The sequence below is a fragment of the Macrotis lagotis genome, chromosome 3 (genome assembly GCF_037893015.1).
Source record: "Macrotis lagotis isolate mMagLag1 chromosome 3, bilby.v1.9.chrom.fasta, whole genome shotgun sequence".
NCBI classification, from domain to species: Eukaryota; Metazoa; Chordata; class Mammalia; order Peramelemorphia; family Peramelidae; genus Macrotis; species Macrotis lagotis.
Genome location: NC_133660.1, coordinates 229,790,401 through 229,808,281, shown reverse-complemented (window position 1 = coordinate 229,808,281; position 17,881 = coordinate 229,790,401). Strand labels below are relative to the sequence as shown.

Sequence of the window (17,881 nt, the reverse complement as noted above, 5' to 3'; positions counted from 1 at the left end):
AGCAGCAGCATTTCCATATGCCTTCAGGAACACTGTCCCTTTGAATAGAATAGACTAGACTAGAGACACATGAAAAAGTTTAAAAAAAAGTAAAGAAAAAAACTGCTATCTAATAAGATAAGACTGACTATATCCCCACCTGGGAGAAAGATTCTCATAACTCAAGAATTGTAACTCTATTAGAAAACATACTTAGCCAGAAGTGATGAACATTCATGACATATCCATGACTCAGAATGAGTTAAAAACAATATCTCCTTAAAAGGGGGGACAGTAAAGAGATGGGAGGATGGAGGAGATTGAAGGGGGTGACTCACATTACATAAAGAGGTACAAAGAGGGGCAGCTAGGTGGCACAGTGGATAGAGCACTGGCCCTGGAGTCAGGAGTACCTGGGTTCAAATCCGGCCTCAGACACTTGATAATTACCTAGCTGTGAGGCCTTGGACAAGCCACTTAACCCCATTTGCCTTGCAAAAACCTTAAAAATAAAAAAGGTACAAAGGACCTATTGCGAAAGAAACCTGAATCTTATTCTCCTCAGATTAGGACTAAAGTTAAAATACACACACTCATTTAAGTTGAGAAACTTATCTTACTTTCAAGTATAAAAAGGGGAAAGGGAGAGGGGGGAAGAGGAACTAACAGAAGGACGAAGGGGCAAAGGGAAAGGGGAAAGAAAGGGGAGAGGGGTTGGATACAAGGGGGCAAATAGACTGAAGGTGGCGGTATTCAGAAACAAAATGCTGGGGAATATGGATAAAGTGAAAAAGGGGGGAAATATGAACAGAGGGAAGATAGCATGAGGGCAATAAAGAGTTAGTAATTATAACTTTGAATGTGAATGGGATGAACTCTCCCATAAAACATGAATGAATAGCAGAGTGGAAAAACCCAGACTAGAAGTTAAAAACTAATTTACAAGGTCAGCCAAGAACTAGAAGAGCTAGGTTCCCATGCCTCTTTAAATTTTTTAAATGGCCTGGGAGAAGTCATCTCTAAACCTCACCTTCCTCATCTATAAAATAAGGAAGTTGACCTAGATTCTGTTTCCAGCTCTGATACTGTTGCTCATCTCTCCATCCCCCTTCTCTAACCTCCACTCCACACCAGACCCATTCCCTCTTCTTTATCTCCCAAGTGAGAAGAGATACCTCTCAGAGGAAATCAGTGGAGATCCTTTGAATGAGTGACAGCTTACTGCCCATCAAAGTTGCTTTGGTACTACAGTCAGAAAAAAAATATTTCTGGACAAAAGCATTCCCCAAAACTTCTGGTTCCACAAAACTACTTTTTCTTTTTTTAGCCTAATAAAAGTTTTTTAGTGAAGAGGAAGGTGAGAGGGATTTTCTTAACCCTCTGTGCTCTGATAGGGGTATACTTTGCTCTCACAGTCAAAACCTGGACAAAATTCTTTTGACTTTAGACCATTTTGCATTTCCATAAACTTTGAGATTCAGACTTAGTAGACGTATCAAAGGGTAACAACCAAGAATGAGAAGACCTCTCACTTCACTATTTATTCCCTTCACCCTTTAGCAGTAAGGTCACAAAATAAGTTATTGTTGAAATGCTCTGGTGTTCTTGTACACTCAGCTCAGGAAGATCCCTGTATGTCTGTCTCTTGATTGGTTTGGGGAAAGCCAGACTGATACCTAAGTAAATGAATGCCACCTATTAACACTAGAGCAGGGGCTAATGGTGATCCAAAAGGAAAGGAAAAACTCACTTAAAACATTTCCAGGAGCCCATTTGGGGTCATGGATCCCTTTGGCAGTCTAATGAAGCTTATTGATCCTTTCTCAGAATAATATTTTGTAACTTAGAAGATATATAATTCTCAGAATAACATTTTAAATGTTATTAAATATATTACATTTAACTTAAATATTATTAAATAATATTTTCAATATATATAGTAAAATAATAAGAGAAAGGAAATGAGATTAGATGAAATAGTTATCAAATTTAAGATATAACAAATAGTAAGTTCACAGGGCCTAGGTTAAGAACCTCTGATGGCAGAGAATTTTACAAGGAAAATCCACAAGGTATCTATTGTAATAACCTGCTTGGGGCACATCTCTGATCTCATAGCAAATTAGAATCCTTACCTAAATATTCTTAGCTATGGTACATGTTAATTGTCATTGTCTCAGAAATGGAACATATTTATCTTTGTGCAAAGTTCTTTGGTAAGGTCCCAGTTCCACCCCTTGTCATACTAAATAAGGTAAACTAGATAAGGTATCTTCTAGGAGTTTTTACAACCTGATAAAACTGAGGTCACTCTGGATCCTGCCCCCTGGACAAAACCTGTGTAGTCTGTGTTCAGGAGCAATCCTTCCCCAGGCACAGTATCTTTATAGATAAGATGCTTCCAGACAAGGAAAGGACACCATAGATTTTCATTTTGTCAAAGATCCTTTCTTCAGAAAGTCAAGAGGATTCATTGAAAAATTGGGACATGACAGTAATCTAATTATATTGCTACATTAGTTAAGATTAACCTAGCGACAGAGTGAAGGACACATTGGTTCACAACTCCAGTGAGGTAAAAATTGACTTGAGATATAGTTCTCCAGTGGGTTCAGACTGAAAAAAAAAAAGGGTGTACAAAAGATGGGAGGAAGCAGGACATAATCAGGAAAAGTGGGAGTCTTAAATTTGGTTTAAAAAGAGTCAACCTCACAAGTACAAGATGGGGGAAGCATAAATAATTCCATAGCAGTTTGTATAAAAAGTCTTGGGGGTTCTCATGGACTGTACAAGCTTAATGTGAGACAACAATGTGATGACACCTAAAAACCTAATTTGATTTTAGGTTCCAGAAGAAAGCTAGTGAGGTGATAACGCCACTGTACTCTGGCCTAGTCAGATCTTATCCGATGTATGGTATTTAAAAAGTTCAAGAGACATAATTCCTGGGTAACTTAATTATTTTATTAATAATGTCACGTTAATTTTTTTCCACATTTATTAATAAAAGGATGGTCATTTTGGCAAGTAGCTCTCTTCAAACAAAACAATGGCAGCAGGTTTACAGCTTATGTGCTCATTAGAAGAAGGATGTTCCCAAGGGTGGCAATCAACTGTTGGTTACAGTGAGAGGCTGAACCTATTCAAATGGATTTTGATCATATCATTTACTAATGTTACCCTCAGAGCTGAGCAATGTATATAAAGAATTTATGCTCACTCAAACCTGAGCATGACAGCTTCCTCCCAAGTGGGGTCTGAACAAGAGTGTTAAGAAAGTCAGTCCAATCTCATCATCAGTAATAGCCTTCAAAACTGAACTTTAGAGCTCTTGGATCTCTCCAAATCATTGGATATTAGTGATCATTTCTCTCCACCCTAAAATGTTCTATGCACCCACATTGTAGGGCAGAGAGCACTCATAGAAGGGCAACCAAGATCCAAGTTCATGATTTCAGAGATTCAGTTGAATCCACTGGGGACGTTCAACCTGGAGAAGAGAGACTAGGATATGATGGCTCTCATCAAAGCAAAGTCAGTCAAGTAAAAGGATTACTAGGATTTCCTAAGACTATTTAGTTCTTAGTTCAAGGCCACTGAATTTGCTGTGTGATCACTAACAAAGCATTTCACTTCTGCAACTCAATTTCCTCATCTGTAAATGAAGATAAAATTATTAACCCCTTCACCTCCCAAAGTCTTTTCCATTTTATAATTGGCTTGGAGTTAACTTCTTAGGACCATATAAGGCAATTTTAGAGCTGGCACTAGCATCTAGGGGGAGGAAGAACAGGAAAGGTTTTATGCAGGAGATGGAACTTGAGCTTTGCTAAAGTGGGGAAGGAAATTGGGAATTCTGAGAATCGGGGTGAGGAAGGAGTGCATCCAGGGCAAAGAAGGCAGCCAAAGTCAAAACAAAGAGCTAAGAAAGGCAGTATCCCATGGGCGAGGAACAGCAGTCAGGTCAGTTTACCTGGATCACAGACTGTGTGAAAGAGAACAAAGTATCCAGGCAGGGAAGGGATTCAAATCCAACTGTAGGAGTTTGTATTTGATCCTAAAAGTAATAAGGAGTCTCCTAAGTTTATTGAATGGAAGTCTGACACAGGCAAGCTTATGTTTTGAGAAAATCTCTAGATGTTTATAATGGATTTTTTTTCCTCTAATGGTGGTCTATGTTACAGGTTTAAAACTAACAAAAAACATGTTATCTCAGTACAACCATTTTGGAAAGCAAACTGAAATTATGCAAGTGTCTAAAATGTTCTTAACTTTTAGTCCAAGGAGGTCAATGATAAGAATAAAGTCCCCACATTTACCAAAATAGTCATAGCAGCACTTGTGGTGGCCAAGAATTGGTAACAAAGTATGTGCTCATTACCTGCAGAATGGCTAAACAAATTGTGGTTCTTCACCAAGACTGCAACACTCCCTTTTTAGCTGCTGCCCATGACAATGGACTCCTGGCAAAACTGGCCTTGGTGGCCAGAGGAAGGACCTTACACTATCATTGGTTATGGCCATGTGCTCATGCACTTCTGGTTGCTTTCCTTCCTGCCTGCCCCACTCCCAATATTCCTTTTGTAGAACATGGTTTTTAACATTTCTATGATGGAAGTACATTTTATTCTTCTAGAAATCAATTTTTAAGCTATTTTTTTTTTATTTAAAGTTCTCTAAGAATTCTCTACCTGTCCACTAATCTCAAAGACTTTGCTAGAAAATGGAAAAACACTAATAAGGACTAATAGCTTTTTATCTATCCAATGCTCTTGATAATGAAATCTCTCTTGAATACACACAAGACTTTAAATTTTATTTTACACAATTTTATTTCACTCAAGTACTGAGCCAAATGCTGTTCTGCAAATCTATTGCAATCACTTGTCCTTTGGCTCTAATATGACCAGTGCACAACCAAATGAATCCCTCGGGAGCAGCTTCTCAGGCTCCACTCCAAGTGAGCCTAAAAGAGCACATATAAATATCAGACAAGATAACAAGGTAGGAACAAAAATTTTTTTGTATGTTTTTAAATTTTGCAATTCATTCTCAGAGAGGGTCATTTAGAAAACTATTTACTTTAACATCTTAAAAACTATACTACTTTAAAACAGGCTAAATTATTTGAATGAAACATTGTGAAGGTCTATATAAAAAGTACCAAGATACACATGTTAACAGCAAAAGGAATTTGTTAATAGGCAAAAGTCTTGTCTTGAGCATAGCCCAGTTTTTCCAGGTTGGGTTGACAGGCAAACTGGATCATTGGAGGAGGACCACACATCAAAACCATGGTATCATCTCCCGGTGGTGGGAGATGTTCCTTGATCATGTCTGCATTAATGAATCCAGAGCTGTATTTCCAGTCTGAAATGGCATCAGAGAAAGCAGGGTGAGTTGAACTAGAAATTATCTTAAAAATCTGGGGCTCTATTGAAAAGGTTCAAACCCATCCTGGAGGGCTGGATCAGAAGCAGCAGCATCCAGCCAACAGACTGCCACCAATAACCCCCAGCTAATAATGGAGATCACGGACTATCCCTCCTCAGAGATTTCTGTAGCTAGATCTGTCTTTAACGTGGAGCTCATTAGTGAACACTTGCTTGGACTAAGCCTATACTACTCTGCTATCCAAAAAGCTGGAAGGCATCAGTCCATCTGGGAAAATGCTCAGAAGGAACTTTAAGCCACGGTGTATCAAGTTCCTGCCTTGAAAAGACTGGCACTGATCACAAGTGTGGGTAAACTAGCCTTTCAATCTTTCGAATTGCTCTTCCTACCTTCCCCTCCTATGAAGTACTCCCATTTCACTCAGCCAAGGTATTTTTATGGTACTAGATAGAAAGGAGGGGAGATTAAAGAATGAGCCTATTACTTCCTGTTAAGTGACCTTCAATATTACTCTCTCTGATACTGAGTCAAAGCTCCTTAAAGTAGGTCAAAAGCCAGTTTCTTAATCCCATGGGGCCTGAGAGAGTAAAAGTAGTGATTATGGTGAGAAGAGAGAAATTGGTTAAAGGATCCCAGACTTTAGAGGTAGAAGGGACCTTAGGAATCACTAAATCCATATCCCTCACTTTATATAGACAAGGCCAGGACTAGAATCCAGGTCCTCTGGCTCAACATCTGAGAGCAGAGATACCATCCCTACCTCTTAGCTGAGGGAAGCAAACAAGGTTTACCATTAGGAGGCCTGTCCAAAGTGTACCACAGCCTAAATTGGTTCGGATGATTCTTTACCACTTCTTCTAGCTCTGCTCTCAGTAGGATATCTTCCTCTGTCTGGAAGAAAAAAAAGATATACATTGAAGAAATAGCTCAGGTTTTCTTCCTGGACTCTCTTCTTTACTGTTCAGGCAGGAATGGAGCTTACCAATTGATAACTGCCTTTTGCATTGCCTATACTTGGATCCAAGTCATAGTCCCAGGGTGAGGAGGAGCATTAGTACAGGCCAAGAGAGTAGTAAACTCATCTCCTTAGATTATACCACCTGGGAAGAACTGAAAGCTTACAGATCCCTAGAACTAGTTCTAAAAACAATTGCACAAAAATCCCTGAAGCTTGGGAAAGGGTACCTTCCACTATGGAAGCAAAGCTCCACCTTTGCATGTAATTAAAAAGTTTAAAATAGAATTGGAAAAATGAGAAAAAAAACAAAAAAATGTGACTACAGAAAAAGTTACTATGTAACAAGGAAAAATCCAAAACACATTAAGAAAACAAGAAAGTCAAAACTGCATCTAAAGCCTCAAAGAAAAATAGAAATTGGTCTCAGGCCATGGAAGAGTTCAAAAAGGATTTTTAAAATCAAGTAAGATAAATAGAGGAAAGATTAGTCAAAGAAGTTAATGATGCAAGGAAATCATGAAAAAAATCAACAGCTTGATAAAGGAGGCACCAAAAATACCAAAGAAAATAACACCATAAAAAACCAAAATAGGACAAATGGTAAAAGAGGTGAAGAGAAGAATGCCTTGAAAAGCAGAACTGGGAAAAAAGAAAAAGATTTACAAAAAATTCACCGAAGACCTTCATAAAAAAGTAGAATTGACCAAATGAAAAAAAAAGGTTCAAAAATTCACCGAAGAAAAGAACTCCTTGGTCAAATGGAAAAAGAATTATAAAAGTTAACTGAAAATCAATGCTTAAAAAATCAGAATTGGAAAAGCAGAAGCTAATCAAGAAATAATAAAACAAATCAAAACAATTGAGAAACAATAAAAGAAAAGAATGGAAAAATAGGAGAAAGTATTAATATCTTCTTGGAAAACCACAATTTAAAAAAAAGTCTAGACATCATTTCTCAAAAAATGATCAAGGAAAACTGCCCTGAAATACAATCAGAGGGCAAAATAGACATTAAAAGAATCCACCAATCATTTCATAAGATCCCCAAATGAAAACTCCCAGGAATATTATAACCAAATCCCCATATGCCCAGATCAAGGAGAAAATATTGCAAGCAGCTAGGAAAAAAACTGGCATCTCCCCAAAAAGGCAAGGCAAGAGGGGAAGAATAAAGTAGCCTTTAGTAACCAGAAAAAAGGAGGGTCAAGTCTTACAAAATATTCTCCTTTATTAGCAGGAATTTTAACTTGTAACATGGGTTATGACTTGAGCACTGTGGAAACCAAAGGACTGAAAGGGCTCTGTCATAATACAAATTTCTCTAAAACATCTCTAATAATCATTGTAGCTATGGTATTATAAGACCTCCAAAAATGTTCCCAGAGAAAATGTTTATAGCAAAAAGATCTCGATTAAATTTATTTTCTCTCTTTTTAATATGTAAAGTTTTTCTTTTATATTTTGCAATACACCAATAGTTTTCAAAACCAAATACTGATGAAAGTAAGCTCAGCATAGAAACAGGCACATTATTATTTTCTCTGTAGAAAGATCAAATGACTCATGTAGATCCCTATTTCAATTGAGAAAAATCAGTTCAGGTTTCATCAGGTATTGTGAAAGCCTTAGGGGAATTTTCAGAATGAAGAATGGAAGGTAATGGGGCAAAAGTCAATATGGGGAAAGAGTGGGAAAGTTGGGGAAAGAGTGGGCAAGTTGCCAAAAGAGAAAGTAAGTAAATCACAGAAGCTGGAATACAATTTGAGAAAAGGAGATAAAGTCAGATGGGCTCAGAGATAACTCAGAAACTGGAGAAAGGTACAATGTGGTAGGAAGAGACACACGGATATGTTTTTAAGTTCTTTATTATCCAATGACACAGCAAGCATTTATTGAGCAATTCTGTGTGCTCAATTTATACTAGATGCTGGGGAAAAAAGAGAAAGAGGCAAAAATATAATAAAAGTGTAAGAAGATTGGAAAGGTAGGAAGGGACTGTGTTATTACAAGGTTTTGAAAGCCAAACCACTGGAGTTTTTTAAATAATGAAGTGGCATATTCATATTTGCCACCTGGGAAGATGACTTTGTCAGCTGAAAGAAAGATGTGACTGAAGGAGGGAGAGATTTAAAGCAGGGAGACCAATTAGGAAGCTAATTTTAATAGCCAGTATAGTAGTGTGTGTGAGTGAACATGAGGATATGACCAGACTTAGTAACAGTTTTGATATGTGGGCAAGTACAGAGTCAAGAATGACACTGAGGTTGTGAGCCTGGGTGTGCCCATCCTAGAGGGCAACATAGACTGGAGGAAGATTTGGGAGTAAAAAGACTGAGTTCTATTTAGGAGCCACTGAGTTTGAGATGCCTACAATAGATCTAGTTCCAGATGTACAAGAGGTAGTTGGTACTGCACAACTGGAACACAAGAGAGAGGTTAGGGCTAGATGTACTGATGTATAGATCTAAGGATCACTGGCATTCATGAAAGCTAATGTGATTAATCATCAAAGGAAGGAGGCTAGAAAAGAGAGACCCCACTACTGAGACTTGGGATTGTCTGTGGTTAGTGAATTTGACCAGAGTGAAGAAGGAGCAATCAAACTGGCAAGAAAAGCAGAGGAGAAATGTTTCAAAAACCCAGAGAGGAGAGAGAATCCAAAAAAAAGAGTAATTAACAGTGTCAAAAGCAGCAGAGAGGGGCAGCTAGGTGGCGCAGTAGATAGAGCACCAGCCCTGGAGTCAGAAGGACCTGAGTTCAAATGCAGCCTCGGACACTTAATAATTACCTAATTGTGTGGCCTTGGGCAAATCACTTAAACCCCTTTGCCTTAAATTTAAAAAAAATTTTTTGCAAGGCAGTGGGGTTAAGTGGCTTGCCCAAGGTCATACAGATAGACAATTATTAAGTGTCTGAGGCCCGATTTGAACTAAGGTACTCCTGACTCCAGGGCCAATACTCTATCTGCTATACCACCTAGCCTGCCCCCCCCCCATTTTTTTAAACAGCAATAATTTGGGGGGAAAAGCAGCAGAGAGGCCAAGAAGGATGAGGACTGAGAAAAAGCTACTAGACCTGGCCATTTAGAAATCATTGCTAATTTTGGAAAACATTTTCCATCGAATGATTAAGTCAGAAGTCACTATGCAAAGGACTTAGAATCAAGGGAATAGAGAAATAGAGGCAGATGCTGAAGGTGGCTGGCAGCTGTATTTTGAATATTTTGTACAAAAAAAACCCAATAGTGATTTTTGGCCCATCTGACCCCAAAACTCCCTTAAAGTAGCCCTTTTGATGTTTGTTGAATGAAGAAAACCCCCAAACAAAAATACCTTCAGACAAAATTCCAAAGCACACAGTCCGTTACTTCCAAGGGTAAAGAGAATGAACAGAGAAAGAACTGTTACCTAACCTGATTAGCAAAGATAAGGGAGCACTTGGTACCATCTTCAGGATCCTTGGTTATATGTCGAATCAGCTGCAGCATTGGTGTTATTCCTGGAACATATCCGAGAAAATATTTTCTTGATTCAATGAAATCAGTACATGGACACTTGGGCCCTCTGAACATCATCTCCTAACCTCTGTCTACACTCCTCCTTCTAAAGTCAGAGGCATGAAGAATCTGCTTGTTGTAGTTTTGCTTTGACAGAAAGAAAAATTCAGATTCTTTCCTTTTTCTCAGGTACAATTCTAGAATAGGGAGTTCTGTAATGTTACTTGGGTAGGCCTATTCAGTCTGTACCTTCAGGAAAGACTGTGTTGTTGAAATGAAAGATTTTCTTCAAGTTCAGTGATTCAGGGAACAACCCTAAAACATGGGAATCAAGACCTACAGCAGATTTATGCTTGTCCTTCCATATGAAAGTTTAGTTAATATTGCTCTCCACTGCACTATGTCGTCCCAGGTAAAAGTTTTACCTGTCCCACCAGCAATCATTCCCAAATTCTTGGCAAACTTCATCTTGGGTTCACTCTTCTTATCCGGTTTGATTGCCAGCTTACCTATAAAAAATGTTAAATGATACAGCTTCCCAAACCTTCCTTAGAGTATCTTACAGAATACTCAGAGAGGGACCCTTCCCAATTAACTCTTTTCGGTGTTGGAACATGTTATGTTGAAATAATACATGTTTTCTGCAAGTTTTGTTTATTTAGTTGCTTTAAGTTCATTCATAACGTAGTTAGGAAGAAATTAAAATAAACTGCAACTATAACTGATCCGTTGTGAGATTCGTATTTTGGCACAAATTTGGTACAAAATATTCAGCACTGGAATAAAAGGAAGAAATTTTTTTCCAGCACTGAAAGAGTTAAATGGGAAAAGAAACCCATGCCTCTCCTATTTACATACATGAAGGGAGCTGACAGTACAGGGGCAGGGAACAGGAAAGGCCTCTGACAACAATATACACACATATCACAGTCACATAAAGAAGGTAATACAAAACCTTTCATAATTTCATAATTACAGCACAAGCACAGAATCAGTCATGCATATAGCAGCCACATATTACATTTTTGCTGAATGAATAAAATAAATGGAATATTTTTTCTGAAGTGACAATCTTGGGCTTGTAGTGCAAACTTGTGATGTTTCAATCTTCTGAAAAGTATTTTTCTGAATTATGAAAATGTCTTAGAACCTGCTCCATCTTTTCCCCACCCACCTAAAATTTCCTGGAAAACCCAAGAACTTTTCTTTGGGCATAAGCAAGCATACCTGGACCATTATAAATCAGGAGCCCATTTGGCCCTCGGAAATCAATGGTGTCCCCTATCTTCATGTTATCCAGGTACTGAGTCATCTTCCCCCCTTCAGGAAACTTAGGGTGCACATTTTTGTAGTAAACCTGGAAAACAAGGTCCTGATGGTTCTCACAGTCTCCAAACAACTTTAATAGCCAAATCAACTATTATAACTCTATCAGGATATTTACTCATAGAAATACAATCTAGATAATTCAGTCTTAAGACAGACTCTGGCAAATACCAATGTAGTTTTATAAACCAATCCACGGTCAATGCACTGTTAGGTAAGATCTGCATTTCTCAACTATGGATAAGAAAAGAGTTCATGACCAAATAAGGAATAGAAAGCGTCTAAAAAGATAAAACAGAGCAAGTGAAGTTAAAAAGTTTTGCGCAAATAAAATTGGTGGCTAAAATTAGCCACTAAGAAAAGAAAACTGGGCAAAAACTTTGCAGCAAGTTTTTTATGGTAAGCATCTCATATACCCAGGATATTAAAGAAATTGACTCAAATTGATAAGAACATTATCCATCCTCCAAGAGATAATGATCAAAGAATATGAATAGGCAGTTTTCAAAAGAAAAAATTAAAGCTATTAACAACTGTGTGAAAAATTGTTCCAAATAACTAAGTATCAGGGAAAAGCAAATTAAAACAATTCACTTCACACCCATAAGATTGGCAAAGAAGACAAAAATGAGAAATGACAATTGTCTTCAAAACAGGTACATTAATGCTCTACTAGGAGAGCTATTCGTTGACATAACCAAAGCAATATGGAATTAAGCCCAAAGTCACTAAATGTGCATTCTCCACTAATCAAAGGTTCCACTACTAAGGCTATACTTCAAAAACACCAGAAAAAGAGAAACAGGCCCAAGAGATGGTTTCAGAGAATCCTGGAAAAAGTTGTATGAGCTAATGCAAACAGAAATAAAGAGAACCACAAAAGAAAACCTATACAATAATAATATTGTAAAGACAAAATGTTTTAAAAACCTTAAGAACTCTAAATAATGTAATGGCCAGTCATGATTTCTGTTCTTCTGACAAGAGATAATGGACTCAAGATATAGAAGACATATATTTTGGGATACGGCTAATATGGGATTTCATTTTTCTTTTTCCCTTTTTTCCCAGTAGGGGGTAGGGAGAGAAAAAAAAGCAGAACTATATAGAAAAGAAAGGAAAGAGGGTCCCTGAAGCTTTTTCTTTTTTAATCAAATTTTTTTTTCAATTAACAAAAGTTGATTTTTTCTTACTCCACCCTCAACTGAAAAAAGAAAAATATTTTAACAAATAAACTTAGTCACATAAAACAAATTCCAATATTGACTATTTTCAACAATCATGAATCCATCATCTCTACTGTCAGACAAGGGCTCCATCACTGGACCTCTGGAATTATGACCAGTCATTGCACTGATCAGAGTTCTTGGTCTTCAAAAAAAAGCAGAAAGGGAAGTATAAATAAACAGAACAGTTTTGGAAATTACATTTTGAATTTATTACAAATTGTAAAAGAAAAACAATTTATTTTTCTTTTCTTTTTTGGAGGCAATAGGGATTCAGTGACTTGCTGAGGGTTTCACAGCTAGTAAGTTATCTGAGGCCAAATTTGAACTTGGGTCCTCTTGACTCCAGGGCCCTCTGTCTACTATGCCACCCAGCTGCCCCAAGGAAACCAATTTTAAAGCCTATTTTATTAATGTTCAGAATGTTTATATTGTTTTGTTTTTGCAGATATTCATACACATGTGTACGTATCTATACATATGTGTACAGAGATGAGTTCTAGAAGATTCCGAATGACAGCATGCTTAAGCAAAGAATGGGCTCCTGTATTTTTCAGCAGACACTCATAGTTTGTGTAAATCAAGTGAACATATATAGTTGCATATCCCTGTCAGGATACCAAAATGTAACATTTTAAACTTCTCATGCCTTTTCATACCTAGGCTGAAATGTAGCTGATTGCATTTACCTTAATAACAAGGTCCACATAGCCTTTTACTTCATCACTAGAAACAGGGGTATAGGCCCGGATCACTAGATTGCCATTGACTTTGGCAGAGAGATAAACATGCTGACCTAAAGGAAGAGAAAAAAAGTGAATTTTGTGGAAAATCATCCTTTTTCTTTTTAAAATGAACATGAACACAAGTATCCAAGAAGAACTCCAAAGAAAGATCTATTTCACAATTGATGGAAAGGTAAAAAGCATTTCACAGAATCAAAGAACGTTCCAAATTCTACCCCAATACTCTTAGTTCTGCCCTCTGGGGTCAAGGTCAAGGAAGTAAGTCTTATCTATAACTTCTAACAATTTTCCTAACAATATAACTGTTCATTAAAAATGAAACTCTCTTGTGTTCCAACAACTTAATGTTGCTATTTGCTAACCCAGAACAATGGGTACAGAAAGACTTAGGTTCCTGCTCTCCCATGTAACCTTAAGCAAGCATTCCCCCTTTCAGAATCTCAGTTTCCTCCTCTGTGAATTAAACTAAGAACAGATGATCTCTCCAAAGTCCCTTTCAGATCTACATTTTTGTGTAAGCAGACATATACAAGCTACTAAAGCCTAGTGGATAAGTGAAACAATCCATGTTCTACAAGTCAGAAGATCTCAAAGTCCAAACCCAGCTCTGCCCTTTGATAGCCATGTCAGTTCAAATCAGATTCACCTTAGTCAAATCAGCTCAACTCTATGAACGGCAGTTTCCTCATCTGTAAAATGGAGATCATCCCTCTCCAATCCTATTCAGGGATATTTTGAGAATCAAGATATAGATAAGAAAATTCATCTTAATACAACAAATATCTATTAGGGACCTATGCTGTGTAAGATCATTCTAACCTCAAAGTGCTATTCCAACCCTAGGTTTTAGTTAGCTGCCATGGTCCACACACACCCAGAAACCCTGTCCTTTAAATACAACCCCCTTTGCCCAGCTCTGAGCTATGTTGTTATACATGTTTGTTCCATCCACAGTCATCAAAGAGCCTGCCTATTGGTGATGTCCATGTGTTCGGGTGGTGGCTGCCACAGAACATGTGACTTCAGCCTCAAACTATTCCTGCAACCTCATGACTTTAGAGCATGTTTCCTGATGCCCCCTCTCCATGAAGCCTCTGTACTTTAAATAGTTCCTAGCATCAAACTATTAACAATTTGTTCTAGAACCCAAACCAGCTTTCTTCAACCAAACAACCTGATAAAGAGAGCCTTCTAGCTCTTCGATACAAAGAGCTCTCAAAATGCTTGGCTTTGAGCCCTCCTAATCAGTGGGAGCTGTTGGGAGGGAATGCTTAGGAACCTGGCCAATGGTAGGGTGTAATTCCATCCCCCCAGCCTAGGTGAGGTTAAGGTCTCTCCCTGCCCATATTACAAAACAAGGGTGATGCAGATCAGAACAGAGATTTGCCAGCTGTAGAAGAAGCTTATATAACTTCTTATCTGTGTCTCTGAGGACTCTGGAAGGGACCTGGAAGTCCTTTTCTAGTGTTCAACTTACATGTCAAATACAGAATGTAAAATTTTCCACCTGATTGCAAAAGCTTTCAACATGCTTTCTGGTTCTCTGCTGACCTTGTTCATGGACATTTCAGTGCCCCTTAGTTCCACCACCAAAAGAGGACAGAATATTTGATATCCTTTAGTACCTGAAAGGTACTAAGAAGAGTTGAGGATAGAGAAGTGGAACCATGGAATAGAATAAAATCTGGGGGGCATCTTTGGATTCAATAAGGCAATGAAACTCATTCAACTTTATACACTGAATTAATGGTTGGATCTCAATTATTTGCCCTTTCCCCCAAGGAAAACTGACTAAATGCAGGTACAAGTTTCAATTGTGGTGGCTCCTTCCTGCTTTCCCCTGTTCCTTCTGTCCTTTCCCTACCCCACTTACATTCATACATTTTCTCTATCCCAACCAAATATGCTTTAAAAAAAAATCATTTCATCTATTTAGATGATACTTTGCCATTTACAAAGCACTCTCATACTTATTATTTCATTTAATCCTCAAGTCTCTGGAAGACCAGCAAGACAACACTGTTATTACCATTTTACAAAAAAAGAAATTCAAGTTCAGAGAAACGAAATGACTTGCCTCCTATCGCAACTAAGTAATAGCTAGGACTAGACACCAGGCTCCAGGCACTGAGGCAACATGGAACTGTAGAGAGATGTGAGAGAGGTCCAAATCCTCCCTCTGATATTCACTGATTATGGGATCATGGGCAAGTTACTTTCTAAACCTGTTCTATTATGTGAAAAAAAGAGAGCTGAACTGGATACCTTTTAAGGTGTCTTTGGCTGTAATCCTATACACTGACAAATAAAAGTGCTACAGAGTACATGAACTCTTAATACATGGTGAATCAGAGCAATAAGACATTAAGTATAATTGTTATTACCTATGGGGAGCCCTAAAATGTGATCTGTTGTAGGAAGTCCAAACCGGAACATCTTGGTATCGTGGCTGATTTCCTAATAAAACAGACAACACAAGAATACCCCATCATTCTCAGGGTTTATAGTTCCCTACGTGACAGTGTATGATACTAGGCGGTAAATTCCATTGGTCTCAGAAAGAATACATTTCTTTCCCTTTCTATATGTGGGGAAAGTTACCTGGCTGGGAGTTATGCAAACCTGTCAGAAGATCAACTTCCCTCCAAGCTGAGCAAGGAAGAAAATGTTACCCTCAAGTACCTTCTTTCAGCTTCAGTATATTTGGCCCAGTACTTTAAATGAACTCATTACAATGAACACCCTTGTACAAGGGATTTGAGGCCAAGGTGAGAAGTCCTGTTTGCTATCTCACTCCATATGCAGACAGGGTTGCCTTAGAATTATAAGGAAGCAAGAAATTAAGTAGACATAAATCCTAGGACCCAAATCAGTACACAGCCTAGAGCCAAAAGAAGTATAAGAAGTGGAAATTCAGTCTCCAGCCCTGGTCCCAGTTCTGATACAATCTTGAGACTTAAAGAAGGTGTGGAAATTTTGCCATTTTTTCATAGGTGACAAGAACTCCTCCTTCCTAAGTCAGCAAAGATTCAAAGGATATGTTGAACAGAAGTTCTTAATCTTTTATGCATCATGAAGCCTTCTGGCAATCTGATGAAACCTATGGCTAAACCTATGCATAAAAGAAAATACATAAGATTACAAAGGAACTCAATTATACTAAAACAGTAGTTACCAAAAATGTTTTTAAGACTCCACATTTCAGGGCACCAGGTAAAGAAACCCTGTATGCTGAAATACAAACTCCCTTTCCCAGCTTTGAGTCACAGTGTTTTCTCCAAATACAGGGAGTCTGGGATGGGGAGGGGGCAAAAGTTCTTTTATCATTTTTTTTTTTTGATGATTTTGGTGATTACAGGGCAGGTTCAAAAGGGTCCCCAGGAAAACCGGCCGGCACAATCGGCGGTGGCCGGGCGCCCTCATCACTTGGCAGCGGGGCTGGCAGGGCCCTCGGTGGACCAGGCGGGCTCTGCCCCACAGGGCTGTGTTCCCGGGGCGTGGGCGCGGGCCGCGGGCCTCACCTGTTTGTGGATCAGGGGCAGCGGGTACTTCTTGTCCGGATCCAGCAGCGTGATGAGCCCCTTCTTCTTTGGGGACCCCATGTTTCTTAGGGACAGGAGCAGCACGGAGGCGCCCACCACCAAGATGGCAATCAGGAGGGAAGCGTCCTGGTGAGGACAGACAGACGGACAAGGCGGGTCGGACGGAGAAGAACCGCGTCCCTGCCTCGCGGGGGGCGCAGGAGACCCCGGTTCCGCCCCCCCTGGGGCCTCTGCGGGGGCAAGGCGGCACTTCACGTGCCCGGGTGGGGGCGAGCTTGGGGGCCCCCCAGGCTGGCACAGCCCCCACCCCGGGCCCCGCCCAGAGGAGGTGGGGCGCCTTCAGGGGCCGGGGCTAAGGTGGCAGGGGGCGGAGGGCAAAGGGCAAAGGGCGGGCCGGAGCCCGGGGCGGGGCGCGTCGCCATGGCCCGCGGGGGAGGGCGTGGTGCGGAGGGGGGGGGAGCCCGCGTGGGACCCGCGTGGTGCGTGGGGCCCGCGTGGTGCGGAGGGGGGCGTGGTGCGGGGCCGGGAGGCGGGGTGCGGGGCCCGCGGGGCGCGGGGCCGGGAGGCGGGGTGCGGGGCCCGCAGGGCGCGGGGCCGGGAGGCGGGGTGCGTGGGGTGCGGGGCCCGCGGGGCCGGGAGGCGGGGTGCGGGGCCCGCAGGGCGCGGGGCGCGGAGCCGGGGGGCGGGGTGCGTGGGGTGCGGGGCCCGCGGGGTGCGGGGCCCGCGGGGCGCGGGGCCGGGGGGGCGGGGTGCGAGGGGTGCGGGGCCCGCGGGGCGCGGGGCCGGGAGGCGGGGTGCGTGGGGTGCGGGGCCCGCGGGGCGCGGGGCGTGGGGCGTGGGGTGCGGGGCGCGGGGCCCGCGGGGCCGGGGGGCGGGGCGCGGCTTTCACCAGGCCGGAGGACGCGTCCATGGCGGCGGCGGCGGCGGGTCGGGACGCGACGGGCCGGCGGGCGGGCGACACGACGAGGGCAGCGCGGCGCCGGGACGCGCCTCCGGCCCCGCCCCCCCCCCCGGCGTCCAATGGCGTCGCCCCTTCCCACGCTTCTCAGCCCCGGCCCCGCCCCCGAGGCCCCGCCCCGGCCCGCAGCGCAGCGGGACCCCCGCCCCCGCACACTCTAGCCCTCCGCCCCCTCCTCGCTCGCGCTCGCGGCCCGGGCGGCCGGGGCCCGGCAAGCTCTCGGGGTCCCCGCGCCTCGACCCTGCGCTCCCCACCC

General features: G+C 41.3%; 1 protein-coding gene across 1 annotated transcript; it reads right to left on the bottom strand.

Annotated features, from left to right (window-relative positions):
- Positions 1 to 2,905: 2,905 nt before the first annotated feature.
- CYB5R2 (cytochrome b5 reductase 2) lies at positions 2,906 to 17,665 on the bottom strand. The gene is made up of 9 exons (XM_074230117.1): positions 17,557 to 17,665; positions 16,647 to 16,793; positions 15,510 to 15,582; positions 13,069 to 13,175; positions 11,055 to 11,184; positions 10,253 to 10,336; positions 9,744 to 9,829; positions 6,165 to 6,264; positions 2,906 to 5,349 (listed from the first exon to the last, which is right to left on the bottom strand). The coding sequence occupies exons 1-9, from the start codon at positions 17,575 to 17,577 to the stop codon at positions 5,177 to 5,179; spliced, it is 921 nt and encodes a 306-aa protein (XP_074086218.1). The 5' UTR covers positions 17,578 to 17,665; the 3' UTR covers positions 2,906 to 5,176.
- Positions 17,666 to 17,881: the final 216 nt, after the last annotated feature.